Below are 18,359 nucleotides of genomic sequence, written 5' to 3' on the forward strand. Positions count from 1 at the left end.
CAAAGAAGTTTCTTTCCCTTTATTGTCTTGGGTTTCCCCACTCTACTAATTACTTACCGTACTGTACTAGTTTCAGGTCTTATTTCTGCCCCTGATGTGAACCCTAACTTAGACTAGTTTAAATATTAACAACATTAATGTCCCCCAATGTAATAGCATTAATAACTGTATCAATATGACACTTTATCAGTATAAACACTGAACTCTGCAACCTTCCTAAATTTCAGCATCTTTTTAAAGAAATAATTATCTGTACATCCACTGAAAGCAGGTTTATCTGCATAAATAATGAAACGTTATGTTGTACGACTTTTATTTAAGAAGAAGAAAACATTTATATACATATATAGCTATAAGGTTGACCACTATGATCTTTTATTTTCATTTAAAGCTGTTTTGCTTAATGTAAAAGAGAAAAAAAAAAACATCCAACATCCAACACTTGTAGTTGCTGTATGGCAGAGCGTGTTGCCGTGTGTGCAGAAAGTGCCTGTGCAGCACTTCTCAGATAAAGTACACCCGGGATTATCCAATTGTTTCTGAGCTGCATAGACAAGATGACAGCTTCATATAGGGCACCGAAGTCACACACACAAACTTAATCCAAACGCACTCAGATAACCCACAGTACATTTCTTTCCTATTATTGCTTGTACAAATAGAAGCAGACACTACAAAGCGGTTAAAAATGTCTACTTTTAATAGGCTGTAGTTCCACTTTTAAACAGTTTCCAAAGCGTTTTATTGCAGTTCAGTAAAACCTCTAATGCTGTGAGATGAATACAGTGCGCACATGATGAACTATGACATCCGGTTAAAAGTACCAAATTAAGGTCAAAATGTCGACTAAACCTGTTAATACAGTAAAAACATGAAGTACTACACAATTGTTGAACAGAACTTCTGATAGATGGTCACACGTTCATGAAATCCTTCCATTTGTGTTGCCTCATTTTGGCTGCGGTATTGGTGGAGTAATTAAACAAGCTTTCAAAATCAAGAGGTGTTCTACCTGCCACCAGCCAAATCACACCCAACCAAGAAAACAAGCGGGGGTGCCCATTTTCCGCTACTGATTTTATTCACTCATCTTCTAGCTGGAAGATGGCGGGGCCTTTTCAGCGTCAGGAGAGCCCTCAGCTGCACTGGGGTCGACCTGGCCAAACTTCAGCAGGAGCAGGATTTTCACTTTGGCTTCCTCCAAGGTCTCCTTCACTCCTTTCTCCAGAAGAAATCCCTCGCTGTCACCCTCCAGCTGCTCTTGAGCCATGGCCCCTTCCACTGAAGTCTGCAGGTAGCGTAAGCTCAAGAGGACTGACATCTGTACACGGGAAGGCAAATGGAATAGGAACAGTATGTATCACCATGAACGATGACAGATATATTTCAAAATGTTGCATGTATTCTCCCAAATTCAGCATAAATATAATTTAAAAGAACAACCAGAAAATAAATTAGTAACAGTAAAATACTGGAATAATAGCAATAATTTCTGCTGTGCCCGCTTTGGCCTCTTGGGGCAGTGCAGTGCGCGCATGAAAATATACTAACAAGAAGGTTAAAAGACTAGAAGAAGAAAGTAGCAAACGTTGTTAATATAGCACATTTTTAATAGATTGGGAATAATATATATACTAGTGAGTATTATTATGTTAATGTCTGCATTTGTTTGTCCAGAAATTGTGAATGAAGTTTTGTTATTTGAATTCAAATCACTCCCATGATGTCTAATGCTAGTTTTTGCTAGCTGGTCAATTTAAAACCAACTATTCATTTTTTTAATTGTGTGTTTTTATGATCATGAGAGGCCTAAATCTAAATTACAATTACATTTTGACTACTTGCCTGGTATATATTTTAGTGTATAATGTATTCAGGGACCCAGCGAGTGAGTTGTCAAGTTATAAAATTGATAGCGATATTAATTTAACTATGTCTAATATTAGTTTGTAGTGGTGTACTGCCCCTTTCAAATACCTAAATGAGGTAGCCAAAATATTGGAAACAACTCTTAGTGATGCTGAGCTATTCTAAAACACTAAAAACTATCATTATAATAATTTACTTATATTAATAAATCTCAGATCATGTTTATATTGTATATTGTTTATATAATAGCCATCCATTTTCTTGAAACTATGTCAGCAGTGACTGTGACCCACCTGTATCAAGATGACTGATATCACACCAGGACCAGTTGAATTCATCAAGTCCATGTAGTAGTCGATCAGAGCCTGCCTGCAGCCACGATTGTACAGGTTGAGCTCCTCGTTCTGGAACTCATAGTTGTAGTGAGCGTTGTTGTCTGTCAGGTGGTACTGCAGGCAAGGCCGAGGGGACGCGGGGTTACAGCAGCTGAACGGGACGCCATCCAACAAGTAGCGGCCATCTATGTTGCTGCGGATGCGGCTGGAGATGGAGGGAGGAGCGGGAATGATACAAGAGGACAGGTTAGGAAAGATTTTTTTTTGTTTTGTTTATTTTTATAAGAAACTTAAAGTCACAAAAACAATCTGAAGACTTTACTCAGTCAACGTCACAATAAGGAGTCTTTGAGACTGAGATTTTCCATTGAACTTCACATTCATTGTATTAGGTGGATGTTATGCTGTTTGAAACGCTATTGGTGAAGCTCTCACACTTCTTTATAAATTAAGTCCAAACAGAAAATAGTGCAAACTATGTGAACTTACTGACAGGGTGGACAATAACACTTTGGACACTTTTGTCTAATGTGTGCATTTTATGAGCATGAAGTGGACATGATATGATGAGAACAACAAGTCGAAAAACAGCAGTCTTACAACTTAATGGCAGGGGACAGTAATTATTAGTTTCATTTTGCCACATATTATAAACACAGTAGTTAGCAGAGCAGTGTGTCAAAAAAAATCTTGCACCAGCTGGTTTTTCTAGTCCTTCCCCTAGTAAATCACTTGACATTTCCCTCTCCTGCACACTCATCATCTTTTTTGACATTTTGGATGCCGCTTCCACTCCACCTATGCAGATAAGGTCCTTATCTGTATTTCTTTTATCTATCCCTATAAATCACTCTTTAGTCACACCCTGCACGTCACATACTCACTCCTTGATATCCTTGGAGGTGTAGTCCAGGTATCTGTTGCTGACCCACTGCACCTCAAACCAATCCCTGAAGTTGGTGTTTCCACAGCAACGAAACTCCATCTGCAGACGATCGATGGTTTCTTTCTGGAAACAGCGGCCCGGAACGTCGGTGTCCTTGTAGAAACGGATTCCATTCCTCAAACCGACCTGAGATGAGGCAGACAAAGCCATAAAGGATGGGTGCTTTTATTTTCCGCCTTTGGAATTACTTTCTGAAAAGGAGCAAGGAAAAAAAAAGTGCCTAAAAGTTTGTTGCGCCTTTCTTTTGAAACTTTTTACTGTGAGATCAAATATATTTCATATATTTTATGTAAATGAGTGTTTTTAATTGTAACATAAAATACATGGATGGTACAGAGGGATACGGATACAGTGCTATAGTACAGATGTGCAATACCTCTCTGAAAATATTTGCAAATATTTCTGTGGTTGTGCCCATTTAGTGCATGTAGACTTTTTTTTTTTAGTGTGGAGGAAGGAATGGTAAGATATTTTTGAGTGATACACAAATAACTAAAATTGTGTATCTTCATTAAAATATTATGAACTACAGTAGGCTGGTCTTAGCCATCAAACTCCAGGGTTGAAATTGAAAATAAGATCCCCTGATTAGCATCTTAAAATAAAAAAAACCTTATTATATGATCCCACCTTCAGAGACTCTTCCAGGCGTCCCTGCAAGGCGTAGCTGAGCACCACCACGGCGACAAGCAAGCAGCAGAGGAGTGCGGCCACGGCGTACCAACCAAGCAAGAAAACCTTCCAACGTGGGAAGCGGTTCGGGTCCAAGGAGTCCTGGCACACTCGGCCGGCCACCCAGTTGGTGCCGATGGATGCCAAGCCCACCAACATGAGGATGTTGGGCACCACGTGGATTTCTGTGTTGTCCATCACCTCGACAAGGTAAGAACACAGTGAAAGGTTACAGGAAGTGTAATCAACCCAACCCAACACTAGTCTAAATATGGAATTCTGATTAATACTGTTTGTGGAATATGAATAAAAAATCCACAGTTTTTTTTTTTTCTATCGCAGGGCAGCCATTTTGCCACTTGCTGCCCACTGAAAATGACATCACATTTGCTCAGGGCTCTGGTAACAACCAATCACGGCTCAGCTTCAGGACACGGGTGAGCCGTGATTGGTCGTTACCTAAGCCCTGAGCAACTGTGATGTCATTTTCAGTCAACTGCAAGTGGCAAAATGGCCACCCCCGGGGTTCGGATTCTGCTGCTTAATTCATATTCCACACACATATTATGAATCAGAATATAATGTTTATACTAGTGGGGATGCATAGAACATACTATTGTAAAGAAAATGATGGGTTGACTTCCACTTGGTTCAATGGTTTACATAACATAGCAACCAAAAACCTGCTGTTAACTGAACTATTCATAGTTTTTAATCATTGTTTAACATACTATACATAAATTGATCATTTTTATGTTATTTTCCCCATAAGTAAGCCCTACTAAACAAAATCTAATTTAAACGATTTGGACAAAGTATAACTTGCGAATCACCAAGTGAATCAATATTCTTCGTCGCCAAAGCTTCAGACCCTTTAAAGCAATTGCTGCTCTCATGTCGTATTCTTTGTACGTCACTCAGTTCTCCTTCTCAAGCATCCCTGCTGCAAATCAATAACACTTTGCCTCACGACTAAAAGATTACGCCGGCCTCGCTCACACTGGTGATCAATAAATGCAGCAGAGGGCGCACGTTGATGGCCTGCAGCTGTCCTGTGCTGTCAGCTGCTTATTAATGCTTGCAATCAATGTCAGTCCGTAGGACATCAGCGAGGTCACATTGGGTTTTAGAGGTCACCAACTTCACGTTTTTGATTGCAGTATTCACAGTAGAAAGATTCTATTCACAATTGGAATATTATAGGACTCTTAATTATGTAAATACTAATTTGTCAATCACTGATTGTGCTTTTTTTTTTAATTCTATCTTTACCTCAGCCCGACGGAGCAGCTCTATCTTAAGGTAGACCCCCAGGGAGAAGACGAAGGACCCGCACAAGACGGCCATCCACGACAAGAGCCACAGGCCCTGGGCCAGACGGACCCGCCTCTGCTGGGTGAACTTCATCTTCAGCAGCACCATGGCTCTTTAGCGCACACCGCTCGGCTCCGAAGAGAAAAGACGATCAGGAACTGAAGGTGAGGAGAGGAGAATTCTTCTCTGCAATGGTCTGTGAATCCAGAGGTGGCCAGCTGCATGAAAAAGGAAAACACTCCGAGCGGTCAAGGCAGGCCAACGCCGGTGAGTTATTAACAGGTTGAGCTCATCTAATTTGTTCCAGGTGGAAAGGATAAGCAGATAGATCCCTTGGATGCTTGAGGACAGTCAATCTGAGATGATAATCCAAAACCACAAGTTCAATTTGGTATTGAATTTGAAGAAGAAGGGGGGAAAAAAAGTGATTAGTGGATATTCCGGGAGAAATTTGACAATTGTTGAGAAAGGAGTTCTTCCTTCCCTGGAGATTAACCACTCGGGGTAAACAGCCACTCTGTGGTCGACCCCCCTCCCCTCCAATGAGGAATCAAAGATTTCCTCCTCTTGATGCGATCTTGTGGTTTGATGGCGCCTTGGTGGGTTTGCGCCACCCTAAACCGCCATACCCATGGTTGGAGGACACAGAGACTGGGCAAAGTGGAGAGTTTGGAACCCTAATCCCCCTCCATCAGAGTCCCCGGGATCCTATTAGGATCCAGGGGCCAATGGGAAAGCAGGCCAGTGTCTGGTCAGCAAACTTGCTCTGATGGACACGTTGAAAGGGAGGGCCGATTGAAATATTACGACAGCTTGAGTCACCTGACATTTATATCATGCACTGTTGGTTCTGGGTTTACTTCCTTGCTACCAATAACATGCATGTTAGCCAAACTGAAATCTCTAAATTGTATGTAGGTGGGCGATTGGCTATCGACCAGTCCAGAGTGTACCCCAACTCCCACCCAAAGTCAGCCTGCCGACCCGCAACCCTAATGAGCACAAGCGGTATAAAATGGGTGGATGGAAAATTATTTCCATGTATTGCAGAGTGCCATGTAAAAACATAAATTGTGCAATTGTCTTTAAAGGGCTGGCATATATATTTATGAAGTTACATAATTATATAACATGCATAAGCACGATACCCGTAGCCTCTTTATTTGAGCATACAACAAAAGCCTACCGTACTCTTAATAAAATCTTCAACATAGGTTTTGAATTGTGTCACGCAAGGTATTACATTTGCATATTTATTTGTGAGTGTTCCTCTTAAGTATCTCTGGTTGGGCAGATTTTCATATTAGACGAAGCTGTGTAATGTGTATGCATATTAGAGAGCGACTTCATAGTGGAGGAGGTTCAATTGGATTAGATTGTTATGATAAGCATTTATGACAACTTCAGTTAGAGTGAAGCGGCACCCACACCCCTCACCAAAAAAAAAAAAAAAAAAAAAAAACAGGCCTTCAAGGATGCTCCAATTATGCATGTTTGGCTAAATCGAGATTCTGTTTTGAGACAGCTTCACGCACACTCACTGTGACCTGCGCAAGATGAAGATAGTTGCAAATGCATGGATGGAGTCAGGTTGTTGCCAAGCACTTCTTATAAATGAACAAACAGGGAACAGGTGACTCACTTTTATTCACATGGAGTATGATTCATGAAATAGGGAAGCTTAAATTCAGCATCCGACACTTATAAGACTGGAATATTCTTGGTAAACCCAAAACTGAAATTTTGTGGACAGATGATAAGCAACGACATGATTAAAACTAGTTTTATTATTAAAGCAGAAATATAATATACTGTATGTGCTGAACTCACATGCAATTTGACAATTCAGGATTGGGGGATTCAGTTTGAATTTTTTTTCCTTATCCACACAATCCAAATAATACAACATATTGTATTATACATAAATACATATTGTATTTACAAACATTATTGCATAAAAATCACTTTTTGTCACATATTTTTTTTAAACTATTAGCATGACCCAACAGTAGTGCATTTTGTCAAATGATCTGTGAAAAAATATCAGCCTGCTGTGACCCGATCTTGTGCCTCTAATTTTGTTTGCAAGAAACCTTCATGCATGAGGGGGAAAAAAAAACAAAAACAAAAAAAACAATCCGAGACAGAAGGCTGATTTTGTTTTCACAGATCATTTTACTCTTGTATTACTGTCAGGTCATACTGACAGTTTTTATCAATATGACAAAAAGTGATCTTTTTAAAAATTGCACATTGTTTTCCTACCACACATTTTAATTGACAAAAAAAATGCTATTTTTATTACATTTCCAATTAATTAACCATCAGTGTCATTTTCACAACTCTACACTGTAATAACTCAACTCTCAACTCAACTCAACTTTATTTATAAAGCACTTTAAAACAACAACAAATAACTACACTAAACTAAAAGTATTAATAATTGTAATTATTTTTTAATTACATTACATTATTTACAATATAGATTATTTTCAAATAACCTTTATTATGTCATTTTCGGTTGTGGATACAGAGACCACACTCATCCAATATATATATATATATATATATATATATATATATACACACACACATACACACACAACTAAAAACTTTAAATTTAATGAATTGATGGCGTTTAACCGTCTTAAAATAATGTATAAAGCCCATCATCAACATGCAAATCAAATTTTTTTTTAAATGGGAAAGTGAATACAAATTAATAGGAACAGATATTGTTTCTAAACTTAAATACAGAACAAAATAAAAAGAATGATGTATTTCGATTCAAGGTTTCAGTTTGTGGAACAATTTGGGATTATAAAACCAAATCATCTCGGTCTATTTGTATTTGTATAAAAGCACAACTATTGGAAAAATATATTTAGCACAAGGTCATGATGTTAAATTATTTTGTTTAATTGTTACTTTGAAAGCATCTTGACTATGTGCTGCCATTTATTTTGTGGGTTTTTTTTTGTGTTGATTAGGGGAAGATATTACAAGTTTTAGTTATTTCTGTCCCCTTTCATTTCCTTTTTCTTTTGAAGAGTGAATTAGTGAAATAAATGTTTTGTAATTGAATTGAAATTATTTTTGTGTGTGTTTTTTTTAAACTAATATTTAATTTAATTTTTTTATAACTAATATCATGGGCTTATAAGTTGCTTGGGGTGGAAGTGAATCAAACTGCAGAGTTAGGCAATTCTGTTCAATTATAAGAATTAATAAATCACATTTTGTCAAAGTAATACAATATAATACATTAAATTCTCATTCATCCCCTTCGTTGCCTTTGCGCTGTCACTCTGCCACTTTGCTCCACGCTCACATGCCCACTACTCGTGCCCCTTCCCTTCACCCACCCTCTCACGGGTGTTCAGCTGCTGCATGAACTCATCTAGAATCTGCTGGGCAGACATGGAGGTCACATTCACAGCGTCCTGTTCCAAAAGCGTCACCAAGACCTCCTCTCCCTTTTCACCCAAACAGCCAGCACGGTGGAGCTGCTCAGGCTTAAGAAGGCTGTCTGTGTATTTTACACCCAAGGAGGACTGATGTTGATAGTTTTGTGGTTTGGCAGCATAATTGGCTGCTATTTTCTGATAGATGGCGGTGCTGATGTCCTCCACTGAAAAAGGCGGGCTGTCGCTGGACTCATTTGGGCCTTGAAGGGAGATTTGACCTGTTTTGGCCACTTCCTGTTTGAAGGGGACGAAGGCCGTAGCAGTGTCCGACTCTGTTAACCAGTCGTGTGCCGCTTCCTCCGATTTAGGTGGTTGAGGTGGCTTGAGTGCAGATGGCGAGCTGGCAGAGTGGCTGCCAATAGCAGAAAGTGTCTGAATCTTCGGCGCAGCCTCAGTTGAGTTAAAGTGTTTCTCCAGTAAATTCTTTATCAGGCCCGTCAGCTGAGTGTGAGACATGCATTGAAGATGAGAAAATGTCATTTAATGCATTCTTTGTCATTCTTTAAAATAAAACATGTCATTGCGTGTTTCAAATTAAAAAGTCCCTCTATTTAAATCAAATTATTTTTTGTTTTTTGTTTTTAGGAAATGCCAGTATACAGTATAATCCATTTGGAAATACTTGTGTTGTGTCAACCGGGACACAGAATTATGTTTTTAATTTGGTGAATGCACCTGCATGATCACATCACAACCTTTTTCTTCCAAGTTAATATAAATGCCATTAACAGCTATGTATCAGTTTAATATGTTTACTCATTCACTGCCTTTGACAAGTATACTTGTCAATTGTATTTTTTAGAGCGGTGCTAAATGGGGGCGAATCTGAGCATGCTCCACTGTAAATATCAAACTTGGAAACAACTTTACTGATGCCCAACCACCGGTAGATGACATCATTGCCCCATTTTATAGGAAATAAACACAGTTTCAGAGTCCATGGGAGAAATGGCTGTATTTTGGCAAACCTGCATTTTTCTGCTGTCAATTATAAAAGAACGGGACGGGACAAAAAGTAGGGAGTCTATTCTGTTATTTGGTAGATTCGGTTTATATATAATTATTGAATGTAATATCACGTGAGTATTGGAAATGTAAAAAATTTCTATAATGACTGGCAGTGAATGAGTTAATATTATGTTCTAGTTTCCAGTGGGGTAGAAATACACTGTACCTTGCTGTGAAGTGATTCCTATACTGTATTTGTTTAGTGTTTACCTTAGAGCAGTGACTCATTCTCAACTGGTGAGTCGGGCCCCAAAAGTTGGTTGGTTGTGGACAGCTAGTAATTATTACATGTATTTGTATTCAGATTTTTCAGAACATTAATAAGGCCTACCACGTTCCCACATACAATATTGGGTAAGCGTCAGGAAATGTTACTCACTTGCACTCTAGTCACAAGCTATCAATATAAAAACGGTAGATTTTAGCTAGCAGATGTATATGCTTTTGACTCTATGTCAAACTCATTTGAAACTGTGTTTAAAAATGTAGCATACTGGCCATTGTACATGTATTTTAAGGGACTATTTTACAAAAAAAAAAAAATTATTAATCTTTACTTCTATCAAATGGGTTGCGACTTTGCAACAGTAGAAAGATTGAGGTCCCAGGGCAACAAATGAAAACACAGTTGATAACCACTTTCTTAGAGGTGGAATAAATTTGAAACTAAATCAGTAACACTGAGCATTGTTATCTTCTTTTTAAAGGCAAAACTTGATTCAGCTGTGGCAATAGAGGTGTGCTTGTTTGCTTAATGTCCACTAGAGGGAAGCATGCTCACGTTGATGTTCTCCAGCGCAGCAATTGTCCTGTTAGCTTCCTCCAGCTCTGAGCTCAGCTGGGAAACACGACTGAGAAGGTACTTCCTTTCAGTGCTTATACTTGTTTTCTCCGGCTGTGCGCACATCAAGAGTGAGAGAACATATTCAGAAGGCAACAGAAAATTCGGTTGGCAACGCAGTGTTATTCTTGCCTTGTCGGTTTTCTCACCGCAATGTGCAAGTGCTCCTCCAGCAGATTATTAGCCTGCCTGTGTCCAGTGTGTGTCTCCAGTAGGCTGCAAGTCAGAATCAAGAAATAAGTTTTATTATACACTCCAGAACCCCGTCTTACATTCTAGCAACGTTTGTCAGGCATAATACACCAAGTGTGTCAAAGAAGAGCCTGTAACAGCATTTGCTCAGTGTGAGCTGACAGCCTTTTTGCTCCAGGCTGTTCATAATGTGAAGCATGTGCTGGGTGGGCAGTTGCAGTTGTTTGGTGATAAATACCGGGCCAGGCCTGTCTGGCTGGGGGTCACGAGTACACTCGCTCATGGGTGTGAAGTGACATAACAGATGCATTGGTTCGAGTTCGCCAAGAGCAGAGTAGGTAGCAGAAGTACTCACACTCTGTAGTTATGAAGTTGAAGTACAGATACTTGTGTAAAAAAAAAAACATAGACGTGTTGATTCAACTCCTGTACGAAAGTAGATCCAAACATAAACCAAAATGCACTTTGGCAAATGTGCTGCTTTGTACGATTATTCAGTGTTCCATGGATCGATTAATCTATAGCAACTGTTATGTCAAGCCACGGGATGGCGGAATGTTGATTGATCACCAAAGGACAAGAGCTGGTCTGGCTCTCCATTGAATCAATGTGTGAGCCCAAAGCACAGCTCGGCTGTAGTGAGGCTCACACTGCATCACATGTGACAGGGATTTAGCGTGACATAAGAGATTTGCACTCATCGGACACTTCACTGGGTACACCTATAGTTTAATGACATTGATAATCCTCCATGTTATAAACATTTGTTGGTTTATTATTCCAAACCTTTTATATTTGTCTTTGACGCTACTGAGTTCATCCCTGGTCCTCTGCAATTCCAACTCCAGGCTTTCAATGCAGACCACCGTCTGCAGCAAGTTCTGGTGAAGATCAGTGTTCTCCTCCTGTAGCACCCTGAACACGGATTGATGGGAAGTGGAGTTTTTATTCATGTTTCTTTGTGTTTAGCAACAATGGTATTTTTAAATAATGCAGGGAAAATGCCTCTCTAAAGAGAGACCGATTGTCTCTCAAACATTCTAACCATAATACAGTATTATAGCCACCAATACGTCACAGCATAAAAAGAGAGAAATACTTACTTAAGCTGCTCAGCATCACACAGTCTGTCCTATAGAAATGTGACGGTAAAGATAATATTAGGTTACATGATGTAACACAAATAATTGATTTGTACAGAAGCGTATTCACTTGAAAAAAAATAACTTTTTCTGACTAATTTTTGGGGGGAGCTTTGCTTTTTTGTGTATTCTTTTTTAATTTTAGTTTTTTCTGACTTTTTCTGTTTTACTGAATATTTTTTTCTGTCATAAAAAATATTCGGTAAAAACGGGAGGAAAAATTACTCAGAAAAACAGAAAGAAAATATTCAGAAAAACAGGGAATTGGTTTTTTTTTTTAAATACTAAAAACAGAGCACCAGCTTGTTTTTCTGAGTTATTTTTTTATTTTATTTTTTTACCTCCCCAAGTACCAACTCCAAGTGACTCATTGCAGACTCACTAATGGCGGACACAACTGTATAGGCTACTGGCTCATTATGACAGAAAAAAATATGCAGTGAAACAGAAAAAAAAAATTCAGGAAAACCAGAAAATTAAACAAAAATTACACAATAAAAACAAAGCTCTGCCCTAAAAATGTGTCAGAAAAACAGTTTTGTTTTGTTTTTCAAGTGAACTCGATACACTTTCGTAGATTTACTATATTTCATTGTGTTTCATTCTGGATGATTGGATATAAGGCATTGATACAATGGTTAACGCTAGCAGCCAGTGATGATTCAAAGACACTCAACAGCGAACAAAATGGTAAAAAGAGAAACACGAAAACCATCCAGCTGTCAATGTTGTTCTGGTATAACCTCAGTGAGGCAACAAAGAGGCTTTGCACGTTATGTTTTCAAGTCAATGTGCACCCGGGATGGGTCACTGTTTCATTATGAGGGACATGATGGAGTTACTATTGATTGGATGTGGCAGAGCTGCCTCTGGTAATTTAGTCTTTTCAAATCGATGTGTTTTTATTTGCTGGCCAGAATGTTTCAGCAAACTTATGCAATCAACACACTGAGAAAAAAAAATTACAATTAACAACTCAGTTAAGATGCTAACTTGATAGTTCTTTATCCATCTTAGTTATCAATGTCTCAATTTTGCCAGTGACATTTTGAATGAATATATCAGTTGAAGTTCCATTCAAAGCACTGCGCTTTGCTGCATTGCTGTGGTATGACTCAGTTCTTGTGGTATTTGACACCTCCCCCAGAGTGACTCAGCTGCACTGCCTCTGCAGGAGAGCAGCTAGCAGCTCCATTTGCAGTATCTATAACCCGCCCCATTTTCTTATGAAGCCTTAGTGAACTTAATATCTTCCCTTTTTATAATTAGTCTGATTAATCATCTAGGGTGTGTGTTTTTTCCCCAGCAGAAGCGTGACTCATAAGACACCTAGAATGAAGGATAATGATGTCATTGTGTAAACTAGTAACTAGCAACATTCAAACTAGTGATAGACCGGTATGGTTTTTCAAGGCCAATATCGACTGATTATTAGTAGTCAAGAAGACCAAAAACCGATATTTCACGCCGATATTTATTTGCAGTAAAAGAGAAAATATTAGCATCTAAATAAAAAAAAAAAATATATATATATATATATTTTCTTTTATTTTTTAACAAAGAATTGACAGCTTTGTTTAGAAATTATAATAAAAATTGCAGGGAGCTTCCAGGGTCATCACCATGTGTTAAGCTAAATTAAAAACTAATCAAGTAAATAATTCCCGAAAGTTTTCTACTGTAAATTGTTTTCCAAAATTTCAACCGAATTTCTTAATTTTATTTTATTTTTAAAATTAAAAAATGTAGGGAATTCCCAGAAATCCATAAATGAAAAGTTTCCCGTATTTCACTGAGCGACAAATGCATGTAATGTAGCTAATTTGGGATTTTTTTGTCAGGCTTCGTAAAAGGTTTCAAAAGGTCTTCGCAAGTGAAAATTGTCTGAATATGTTTGAAATGTCTTTGCGACCTCCGATTGGCTGGCAATCAGTTCAGGATGTACCCCGCCTACTGCCCGAAGCCAGTTGGGATAGGCTCCAGCACCCCCGCGACCCTTGTGAGGAGCAAGCGGTGAAGAAAATGGATGGATGGATGGATGGATGGATGTCTTTGCGACAAGTAAAAACTGTCTGTGAACATCTTACAAATCCTGATTAAAAACCTAAATTCGCTACGTTCGCAGGCATTCACCACTCAATAAGATACCAGCTTTATCAGCCTTCAGATTCTGAAAAAGGCCAATATTTGTCAAAACGCAAATATCGGCACTGATAATCGGCCTGGCCGATAATCAGTCTATCCATAATGTATTTTTATTTATTTTTTTAGGATATGGTCTTATAAGGAATTATAAAAATATTTTAACTACGAGTTTTCAGTCTTGAATTAAACTCTGAACTCAAACTGTAAATGTCATCGTCCTATTTATCATGTCAGACTGCAACGTCGTGTTACTTTAGAAAACAATAGAAATGATCTCACTCTGCATTGTTTGGCGCTCCCCACATGCTCTGAATGGTGTCGCCCGCTCTGCTCTGAGCTGTGACTGGTAGTGGTGGAGGCAGTACCTCGGGTCCTGGATGAGTCTGATTTATTAGATGAAGACTCTGATCCGAGGCCAGTTCTTGCAGCCTGAGCGGAGGATGGTGGTGAGGTGTTTGGTATTCGTTGGCTTAAACTGGTGTGCACATGCTGATGCTGGGACTGAGGGAAGTGTGGAGAATGTGGACTATAGAAGGCATGAGTTTGCTGCTTGTAATTGTGCCGCAGTTTGGGCTGGCACAGTTCAGGGCTGGTGCTGGTACCGTCTGTTAGGTGGGAACCACATCTGCCGTACCTGTCCTCTAATAGGGAGCTCCCAATGGGCGACAGCCTCTTGTCTTTTCGGTTTCTTCCATGGTGAGTGTTTCGACTGGAGGAGTAGGCATACTGATGAGGTGGCGGGCTACCCTGGTGGTTCCTAGCCGGATATGAAATCAATTTGTCCGGATTGGAGCCACCTGAGTCTTTTCGTGAGACGCTACGAGTATTTTTGTCCTGCCTGCTATGTTGTTTATGATACAGTTCCCTCTCCTCGCCAGAACTTTTCTTATGCTTCTTTGGTGGTAGTTCAGGTTTGACTGGGTCAAGTGTTTGAGCTGGTGCACAGGTCTTGCTGGTCACTTTGTTGTTGTTGTTCACCCCGAGTATAGTGAGATACGACGGACTTATCACCTGTTTTGTAATCTCATCTAGGAAAGCTGAGAATTGCAACTTTCCCTGCACCAAATTTTCCCTCGCTCGCTCCATCTCAGCTTGTGCATCCCCTTTCTCCTTCTGGCCACCGGCAATGGGATCCTGTTGTTTGGGAACTCGTGGCGAAATCACCTCCATCGATTTAGCCTTGCGTATGTCAGCATGAGGCTTCTTGTTCTTGAGGATTCCTTTGCTGGGAAGCTGGCTAGATGACACTGCTCTCTTTGGGCCCCTAGAATCTCCTAATAAAAGGTCTTCATCACTGAAAGTCAGGCTTCGATTCAAACTAGAGGTCTTGTACAGAGTCCCACTATTTGATGCCTTGGATTGTTTTCTACCATCATGGCCCTCATTATCCTTCAGGAGGCCCTCCTCACTTCTGCTATGACTTCGGTCAAGGGACGAAAAAACACCCCTCCCTCTCTGTTGTGTGCTGCCATGTATAGGACCGTCATTGCCATTGCTGCCATGCGTAACGGTGGCAAAGACAATAGGCTCACTGCTTTCGTCTTCCCGGAAAGCCCTGCGTATATCGGCAATATTGGAGCAGGACAAAGAATGCTGTGGACGCTCAGTGTGGCGGAGAGAGAAAAGATCGTTCGCACTTGCCTCTGTGAACCAGGACGATGAGGAGACGGAAGAAGAGGAGGAGGAAAGGGAGGAGGAGGAAGCTCTGGACAGAGTTACAGGAGTGTTGTGGTTGTAAAGGATTTCGTCCTCTTCAGTGTGGGGAATTTGGTACATTTGTTGCCGATGGTGGGTGTCGTTTTGAGGGTTGTCATGGAGGTAGTGTCCATGTCGATGGTGGTGGTGCTCTTGGTTTTCTTCTGAATTTCTATCAGCATCATCATACAGTGTGAATCTATGGCACAAACACATTGTGAATTGAGTTCAACATATTTTTCGAAAAGGCCAATTCTTATCTAATTTCTATTCTAAAAATCATTTTTGATGGACCCAACCCAACCCACTATATCCTTTACTGTCTCCTACATCATTCCCCAAACAATAAACATCAATTTTAAGTCTTCGGAAGAGTCCTACCTGTGTGATTCTGGGTCTTCGCGATAGAAATGATGGTGCTTCCGCAGCTTCATCTCCGCAGGTTTAGAGGGGCTGTGAACAGGCCTAAAAAACTTCTCCATTACCTGTCTCTTCCCTGGTGGTAGGCTTTTGATGTGGCCTTGGTTGAGTTGACTGTACAGAGGCCACTGATGGTGATTTGTCCTTCCACTGCTCTGAAGCTCCAGTTTCTCACAAGTCACTGTTATCGCTGTAAGACAACTTGTTTGTCAGCTGCAAATCTTTGCTTCGGACGAGATGTGAGCGTTCCAACCCTAACTCTCTAGTTCTATTTGTGTTTAAGTAAATGTCCACTGTGTGTCTAGCTAATGTGGTTAGGTTTGTCTCCATCATCTGGCTGCAGAGGAATGGAATAAGAGCTTTTGAGCACACGTGGTGGAATCCCTTTTTACATCATGACTGACGTAACTCATGGATTGGCTAAAAGAGGGCGCTCAATCGAAGAGATAATCGAAGTTGGACTTCTGGAAAAATGATCCATATCAGGGTTCATAACCAGACTGATGAAACTTGCTTTTACCAACATGTCTGACTAGGTACTGCACGCTAAAGTTACATTTTGTTATTATTGTTCAAAACTACTTAATTAACAAATATCAAGGCTTCATGTGGAACCAGCTCAAACATCAATAGCACACTTTTTTCTTTTTTTTTTTAATCAGATGTTTATGTTCATCCTATCATATATGTTGTGTTTAGTGCCTACTTTGTTGTTCAGGCATCTGTAAAATGTACTTTAAAAATATTGCTAAATGACAACTAAAATTGTGCAGTTATATAACATTATTTGTTCTCAATACTTATATTAGTACTACTATAAATACAGTAACAGTGCTACAGGTAACATGGTTGCAAATAATGTTTATGTTAGCGTTATTCTTTAACATGCTAGCTTTGTAAGCTATGTCAACTGAAGAAAAAACAGCTCTATATATATATATTTTTTTTACTTATTTGTCTTTTTCTGATGAGTAACAGGTTTGTGTTGATGTATGTAACACACTCCATTACTGATGTAAACATTAACGAGGAAATAATAGGTATACCTTATATCCATGGTCATAGCAATTAGCTTAATGATTTATGGTGAGTTATGTAGCTCAATGTAGCTCACATTTTTTCTTCGTCTAGATGGCTTTGAAGGTTTCAGTAACAGAATTCGTAAGATGTACCATTTTTCAAAGAAAACATGATGGCTCAGGCAAAGCCCATTTATTTTATTTTTTAATAGGATTCAAACATAAACTGGAAGACATTTCAGAATAGCACAATCATTGAATAAACGTACACAGCAGCTTTTCTAAGGAAGCACAGACTTCACTCTCCCCAACTCCTTCGTCAAGGCCTGGGAAACAATCTCTCTAGTGTCCTGACTCCTGGATCATCCTGGGACCTCACGGTGGGACATAACCCGAAACACCACAGCAGTGGTCCAGAAATCATATAAACAAATGCCTGAGGAGCAGTGGCTATACTCTGAGTGCTTCCCAGATTACCAAGCCTGTCATCCTGAAGCCCAAACTTTACTACAGCCAAAGTTTAAATTTATATAAATGCATGTTTCTGTTAATGGGAGATAGAACATTTCTTAAATTACTCCAAAACTGGGAGTTATTTTGCAGTTAGCAGTGATAACAGCATGACCATGGAGTTTGGACATGCAATCATTGCACAATTGTGTTTTAAGATGATTATTCAGCCAAATAGCAAGTAAATCAGAATAAGACTTTTGTTTTGCTCAGTTACCACGTTGAGTATGTGTGGAATGACTGTAGCCTATCCTGTTTAACTGCCATCTTATCAATTTGTTCAATGTGATAGCATTGAAACCCAGGATGTGTTTGAACTCTGCCCCTAGGCAGTGAATCATGATTAGGACTCTTATGTAAATGAAGTTTTGCCCAGACGTATCCCGGATAGTGTGGAGTAGTCCGCCTAAAAACACGTGTGGGAGTTAGGGGGATGGGATGAGCTTGTACTGATAAAAACGTGCGTGATAGACGTGACTGAATCCATGGAGTCACGCTGCTCCCCCTGTTGGTCAAGAAAAGGAACTCCCTTGGCAATGTTGCCAGAGTGGGTGACGTTTTTCCACATTTATTTACATAATGGTCAGCACTACACATACCACGTTCCTCGTTAATTATATATATTATATATACCGCGTGTTTGCTCAATTACTGTAAAACGCAGGATAATAAAACTCTTGAGATACGAATGCATCTCAGAAGCTGTGTGACAAGGCTTAATCAAAGGAAAACTCAAAGAGAATAACAGACAGTCCACGTAGGTCGATGTCGTAGGTGAATAAAT

At 39.5% G+C, this 18,359-nt stretch overlaps 2 protein-coding genes across 2 annotated transcripts; both read right to left on the bottom strand.

Moving 5' to 3' along the window:
• Nucleotides 1–678: 678 nt before the first annotated feature.
• rom1b (retinal outer segment membrane protein 1b) lies at nt 679–5,827 on the bottom strand. Its single transcript, XM_077531892.1, has 5 exons — nt 5,095–5,827; nt 3,781–4,023; nt 3,089–3,276; nt 2,163–2,409; nt 679–1,321 (listed from the first exon to the last, which is right to left on the bottom strand). Exons 1-5 carry the CDS (start codon nt 5,242–5,244, stop codon nt 1,094–1,096), a joined length of 1,056 nt encoding a protein of 351 aa, XP_077388018.1. The 5' UTR covers nt 5,245–5,827; the 3' UTR covers nt 679–1,093.
• Nucleotides 5,828–7,726: 1,899 nt separating this feature from the next.
• Nucleotides 7,727–16,414, bottom strand: LOC144025638 (uncharacterized). Its single transcript, XM_077531891.1, has 7 exons — nt 16,008–16,414; nt 14,211–15,825; nt 11,748–11,776; nt 11,431–11,559; nt 10,602–10,668; nt 10,393–10,506; nt 7,727–9,044 (listed from the first exon to the last, which is right to left on the bottom strand). The coding sequence occupies exons 1-7, from the start codon at nt 16,106–16,108 to the stop codon at nt 8,475–8,477; spliced, it is 2,625 nt and encodes an 874-aa protein (XP_077388017.1). The 5' UTR covers nt 16,109–16,414; the 3' UTR covers nt 7,727–8,474.
• Between the last annotated feature and the right edge of the window lie 1,945 nt (nt 16,415–18,359).

This window comes from Festucalex cinctus, chromosome 9 (assembly GCF_051991245.1).
Source record: "Festucalex cinctus isolate MCC-2025b chromosome 9, RoL_Fcin_1.0, whole genome shotgun sequence".
NCBI classification, from domain to species: domain Eukaryota; kingdom Metazoa; phylum Chordata; class Actinopteri; order Syngnathiformes; family Syngnathidae; genus Festucalex; species Festucalex cinctus.